This window comes from Castor canadensis, chromosome 3, assembly GCF_047511655.1.
Source record: "Castor canadensis chromosome 3, mCasCan1.hap1v2, whole genome shotgun sequence".
Lineage (NCBI taxonomy): Eukaryota > Metazoa > Chordata > Mammalia > Rodentia > Castoridae > Castor > Castor canadensis.
Window position 1 is genome coordinate 18,377,338 of NC_133388.1, and position 6,573 is coordinate 18,383,910.

The 6,573-nt window shown below is 47.3% G+C and overlaps 1 protein-coding gene across 3 annotated transcripts in view; it reads left to right on the top strand.

Moving 5' to 3' along the window:
- Positions 1-5,056, top strand: part of Nrde2 (NRDE-2, necessary for RNA interference, domain containing) — a 46,099-nt gene extending 41,043 nt beyond the window's left edge. For all 3 annotated transcript variants that reach the window (XM_020183706.2, XM_074067332.1, XM_020183707.2), the window contains exons 13-14: positions 4,238-4,309; positions 4,896-5,056. In XM_020183706.2, the coding sequence (XP_020039295.1) occupies positions 4,238-4,309; positions 4,896-5,021 (198 nt within the window). In that variant the 3' untranslated portion in view covers positions 5,022-5,056. The remainder of the gene's footprint in view (positions 1-4,237; positions 4,310-4,895) is intronic.
- Positions 5,057-6,573: the final 1,517 nt, after the last annotated feature.

Genomic DNA, 6,573 nt, shown 5'->3' on the forward strand with positions numbered 1-6,573 from the left:
TGAGAGCATTTGATTTCAAAGGGAATAAATAGCTTGCAAATTTGCCGGTTTCACTTCCCAAGAATTTTGGGTAGAGATACAAGGAAAGGTACAAATTTGCAGTATTTTTACTGAGATTCTGCCATGAGCCAGATTTGGGGAGGCTGTATACAAAAAAAAATTGCCGTTGACTTTGAAAGAAAAATCTGGCCCCTTGAGGAACTTGTGTCTTTTTGAAATAGTGTTGGAATGAAGGACTAATTAGAGTAGTGACTTCACCTAGGAGTTCTGAGGTATTGGGTGGGCTCCTAGCCCTTTGTTAATGAGACACAGTGAAAAAAAACAAATTAGGGCCCAAATGCAAGGTGTGGCAACAAATGCCAGGAGAGGACAAGAGCATGGGGCCATTGTGAAAGGCTCAGACTCTTGGGAGGAGGCGGTTTGTTTGCCTCTGCATTGCAGTCTTCTGGTGGAAGTGTGGATAGACATGCTTGCATGCAAGTTGCTTCTCGATTGATTGTTTTTTCTCTGAAAAAATGTTTGGGGGAATTAGTCTTTACTGTTGACCATGGAGAATATGGGGAGAGAAAGGAACTGAACAAACAGCAGTCAGAATTTTCTTTTCAGGTAGAAATTTAGCGAGTTTTAGATGAGAGTTACCAATGGTCTGTTCTGCACACACATAACGCTTTCAAACTTTTTGTTGTGGTTTGGCTAAAGTTGCACAATAAAGAAGGAAATGTAAGTAGATAAGCTAGCCAGCCGATTTCACAGGACTGATAAAAGAAGTCTTGCTACATAAAATAGAACAATGGCATTTCTAGGTTATTAACCATTGGATTTTTTTTTTTTAACTCTCCAGTATATATAATTTCTTGTTCCATCTGTTGGCAGCTGGCAGAAGTTAGGCCTTTACAAGGCTGTTAGGCGGGAAGGCTCTTCAGCTGCTGTCCCCGGGTGAAGTAGTGCACGTTTTCCGAGTGTCAGTCTCCCCTCAGAAAGACGCAGAGAGGAAGTATTAGAGAGAGGTGTCTTTTTTTGTTTGGGGAGGGAGATGTCAGTTTTTTTAATGGCTTTAAAAATTTGTATGACCTAACAGTTGCTCAGATGTGTTTGCAGTGAAGTAAGAAAAGAGAATCAAACATTGCAGAAGTCTGACTTCCAGCCTTTCATTTTCTTAGAGATATTATTGTTTCCTCATCTGGAGGTGTCACACATCAGCTAGGAAGGAGCAGAAATGGCAAAACAAGTGATTACTAAACACTAAACAGCTTCTCAAAATGGAGAGCCCTAACACTTGCTACCTACAGCTGTGGCTGGCCATAGCAACTGCCACCTGTGCCACCACTGATGCTCTCCCTGTCTGTGGAGGGGAGAGATTAGTGCTCAGCCCAGGTGTGACTCCCTGCACTTGTCCACAGCAGCTTGTGTTTACTGCCTGCCTCACGTGGTGCCTGTGAGTTCTAGGCTTAGCGTGGAGGCTGTGTGGCCTTTGTATAAGAGTCTCCTTCCCACGCTCCAGGAGGTGGTGGTGGGTGGAATCAGACACTTACTCAAAGACAGTAATCATGGGGGCGAAACCATTTTGCCCCCACACTGAATGAGTTTTGCAAAAGAGAAGCTTATTCACAAGGTGGCTGAGCGTGGAAATGGGAGACACACATCTCAAATCCTCCGCAAGATAGGGTTTGGGGATATTTATGGAATAAAATAAATGAGCACTCAGGAGGCTGAGACAGGAGGACAGAGCGTTTGAGGCTGGCTTGGGCTGCTTAGAGAGGCCCTGTCTCAAACTGAAGAAGCAGGGTGGTCAGAAGTATGGGGAAAGGTGATTGGAGGGGAGGAAAATCAGTCATCTGCACAGTGTAATCTGATTTCACAGCTCTAATAGAACACATGTTTGGAAAATGGCTGTGTTAGCATGATCGGAGGGTAGAGTTTTCAACTTCCTGATTTCAAAAGGTCACCCATTGGTCACCTGCTTAGGCCCAACTGAAGAGTCCTGATTTCAACAAAAATAGCCTCATGTCTCAAAAATGTTACTTAGACAGACATTATCGGCATGACCTCCACATCGTCAGATGCTATCTGTAGCTAAGCTTGTGGGCGACTAATAATACATAACTCAGCATTGTGCCCTGCAGAACTTGTGATTTTTAAGCTAACTAAAAATAAGTAACTAAAGGTGGAGAAAGGGACTTAGTGTCAGAGGAGTGAAGAATTCAAAGGATTGCTTAGTAGAAATGAGGCCAGGCAGCTGTTTGCTGGCTGGTTACCAGAGTTAGGGTTCTGTCCTCCTGTGGAGTCTCTGAGACTGAAGTCTTCTTTTATGGTTACTTTCCTGAGAGTGGCTCTCAGGTCCCTGATAATTCTGAGCTGCACAGGATCCATATTTACAATGGTCAGTCTTCTGTTGGTGAGTGCCCCAAGGGCTTGGTTGTAATAGCAGCTCTGCTCCTTCATTAGCTGTGCTTTTTTTGGTTCTGTACAGCCCAGTTAGTGCCTTGAGATGCCCCTGGTCTGCCTGAAGAGACACATTTACCCAGTTACAGTACATGGTGACAGGAGTGCCATGGGAACTCCAGGAGAGTTCAGACCTGACAGGATTTTACGAGGAGCCTCAGTCATCAAGATGAGACAATTAAGATGAGGAAGGAGGGCCAGGAGAACCAGGTGGCATCCATGAGCTTTCCTTTCATTCGAGGCTCCTCTCTAGTCACAGGTGAAGGTATGCACTTAGACTGAAATCATGGATGGAAAACAGTCACCACCATGCTGTCACCTGGCATTGAGCTTTTCCACACCTGATATGGCAAAGGCATCCCCCTATGGCTGATTGAGGGAAGAATCACCAGAGAATCATTCTTATTTGAGGCTAGTCAAGCATGGGCCTGGATTTGTTGGGTTTCAGGACTAGCTGTACATGGCTGAGAAAGAAAAGTAATGCAATTTTTCTTTCTTCTTTCAAAAAAGAAAAGGCTTAGTTTAGTGAGTATTTGGGAGAGGGCGTTGAAGCGTGTTGGTTGTAAACTCAGAGGTCCAGCCTCAAGACGGCTCACTGAAAGGACTCACAGGAGTCCCTTGAAGCCATGCAGCTGGTTCTTGGAGAAGATGGGGAAAAATTGAGCCTTGCCTGAAGCAGTCTTCCCCAGAAGCTGCCTCTAACCCAAGCTATTGTCCCTGTGATATGGGAGTGAATCTTGAACAATGGAAAAGAGTGTGAGGCCATCCTTGGTAGATGGAGTTCCTTGAGCTGAAAATTGGAATCTCTGGATGCCATGGTCCAGGTTTCTGGGAGGTTAGTCAGCAACCCTATTGGTCCTCTGCTGGGTGCTGAGTGCCCACTACATGGCTGGGAAGAGCTGGTGTCCCCTGAAACAGTCTTGAGGGAGGAAAGGTCAGGAGGAGGAGGGCAGATGGAAAAGTGCAGAGGCTGAGCTCTACCAGAGCTCACACCCTCACAGCTACATGCACTTCCTTCCTTCCTTCCTTCCCTCCCTCCCTTCTTTTCTTCCTTACAGCAGGCCGCTCCACAGACATTCAGCCTAGATTGTAGGCATAGAGAGAATAGCAACAGGGTATCCCCAAGGCAAAGTAGCCCCTAGACTAAGACTTCTAATCTCTGTATAATTCCAATTTTAGTGTATGTGCTGCTGAAGCCAGCACTAGACTGAAGTTTCTGATGAGACATCATACTTTTAATAAGAAAAAAGCAAATAGGTGAAGCTTTTTAATTTTTATTTATTATTTTTCTTTGTGATGAGGTCTCAGTATGTAGTCCAGGCTGTCCAAGCACTCATGGTGCTAGTTCTGAAATTACCAGGGTCTCACTTGGTTGTCTCATTTTTCTAAAAGATAATTTTCATAAAATGGCAAATATTAAAACATATTTTCTCATTTGTACAAGGCCATCATCCTCATCTCACACGGTCTTGTTTCAGATACTGTTACTAACATAGAGGTGATGGCTCCCAGTAAAGGAAATACAGGGTTTCAGGAGCCTGAAGTGTTAAACACCGTCACCCTGGGTCTGTTGGTGGAAGAGAAATAACCCTGACCCCACTGTAGGCCTGAGAGGGTTCTCTGGTAGCTGGGTACCCTTCTCATTGGCTACCATGATGGCGTGAGGCCACAAAGGCTGAGTGGCAACAGCGAGGGTCACATGTAGAACATACAGGAGAGGTTTTTTTTTTTTTTTTTTTAAATAGCCGTTGCCTTTCTGCTTCAGCTGATAACTTTTTTATTTCCCCTGCCTCAGGTTTCCTTAGGAAATAAAGAAAGAAGCAAAGGTGTGTTCTATAAAGCACTTCAGAACTGTCCTTGGGCAAAAGTAAGTTCTAAATGCTGTGGTGTCTACTACCAGGGACTTCCCCGTCTGGCCCAACCCAGTGTCATCAGGGATGTTCAGCTCTGGGGATGGCCCACTCAGGGCCTTTGCTAGTGCGGATGTCCCCTGTGGAACAGAAGCCTTACAGCACTTATCTCCTTTCCCGGCACTAGAGCTGGTGCTTTCTGGGAGCATAGCTGCAGTTAGCTGCTTTCCCAACATCTCCCCCGAGTTCAGCCCAAATGCTGAAAGAGTTGGGATCTACGTCCCATTCAGGTCAGGAGACCGTCAGAGACCAAGCTGATGGTGACTACAGTGTCTGCCACCCCTCTGGCCCCATGACAAGACTAGGCCTCACTTGGCATTAGTGACTTTCATCTGCTGCTATGGGTTTGGTGGCTCCTGGACATGCTGTGCTGCCTGAGCCAGGAAACCACAGAGGGAGTGCAGGCTACCTCGGGAGGGAGGGAGGAGGGAGGAGGGGGGAGATGGGGACAGAGGGTAGGTGTGCTGGGCCCTGCTTTTTCCTCAGAGCTCTTCCATGCTCTCTAGGAAGTACTGGTGATGAATCTGGACATTTCTGTGCTAGGTGTTGTACATGGACGCTGTGGAGCATTTCCCCAACGAGCTGCAGGAGATCCTGGATCTTATGACAGAGAAGGAGCTTCGTGTACGCCTGCCTGCAGAGGAGCTGGAGCTCCTACTGGAGGACTAGAGAGTGGGCCATCTGCCTGTGGGCTGGGAGCAGAGGGTGGACACTGGAGTGTGGTCTCGCAAGTGTTTCTCTATATTTGTGTCTGGATGCGTAAATGACACAAATGCTATTGTTTTACATATTATATATGTGACTGTGTACATGCATACAGAGATGAACAATTATGTCAATGGTGATGAAACCATTTGGGGTTGAGGTGTGCACAGCTTCCTCTTTCTTGTCCCCTACCCAGCAAGCACTGGCCCTGCCATACTGCCCATATAGCCCTTGGTGGTGTCCTTGGTCCTGCCAGGCCCTCTTGAGTTTGGAGTCACAGGATCATCTCCTATAGACAGGTCAGTAGAAGAGCAGACAATCTTCAGTCCAGTATAGTGGAGGGTCATTTAACATTCGGTGTCCTGTCCTGAGTCAGGAGTGTGGCAAGGTGCTCATTTCCTAAGCCCTATGCTGGTGATATCTGCCTTTGTGGACCAGCAGAATCCTCTGGAACAAGTGAGCTTGGACTCCAGGCCCACCCTGTGCAGCAGGGTCAGAATCTGCCATTTTCCAGAGCCAGCTGCTGTGTGCGCAGCGAGGCATGCATGGAAAGCAGGAAGCTCGCTGGTGACTCCAGTCCAGAGGAAGAGCACAAATCACCACCACCAATTTCCCACCCAATCTATTCCCCAGTGGTAACCTGTACCTTGGGAGCCTGGAATGGCATGAGAGTGGGCAGGGAAACCCTGAGACATGATGAAGCAGCTTCTCACATCAACTACTGGCATATTACTTGCTGTGTGGGAAGAAGGTTAAAATGAAAATGTAGGATTTGCTATGGGTAGAGCAGTTCCTTGCCTTCTAGCATAATACATTATAGGCTCATCTGGCACCTGACCTGCTCAGCCCTGGATCAGTGCAGCTCCACATGAGCTGTTGCTGTTCCCAGGAGTCCGTTCGGATTATCTTTTCCTAAGAAGCCTTGCTCCCACACTCCCACCACCGTTTGACCATATGTAATCTATCTCCCCTTTGCTGACACCATCCAGTCCTGCATGCCCTCCTCACCTTCATGGCCCCCAGGGATGGGTACCCTCAGGAATGCTCCTTCACCCTGCCTATATGCCACTTCCCTGTACGGGGTACCCCAGCCCTATACCTGCACCCTTCTCACCACACCTGGCTGGCATCCTCACCCTGCCTTTTAGCTTCTCCATGTGGACAGCCCACCTTCCCACAGGTACACTGTCCCCATCCACATCTGGATGTCATTTGTGGTAGACAGAATGGCCCCAAAGATGTCCATACTATAAGCCTTGGAGCCTACACATGGCCAGAACTATGCAAATGGAAATTCTTTAAAACAGGAAGGTTATCCTGGGTTATCTGGGTGGTCCAATGTAGTCATGAGGGTCCTTAAGAAAAGGAAGGCAGATGGGAAGACAAGAAAAAAAAGGCAGGGAAGCTTAACCTGTTCTGGCTTTGAGGATAGAGGAGGCCTGGAGTCAGGAGGAAGGGTGGGCTTTACAAGTTGGGAAAGGTCCTCAGTGACAGCCAACCAGGAAGTGCTGACCTC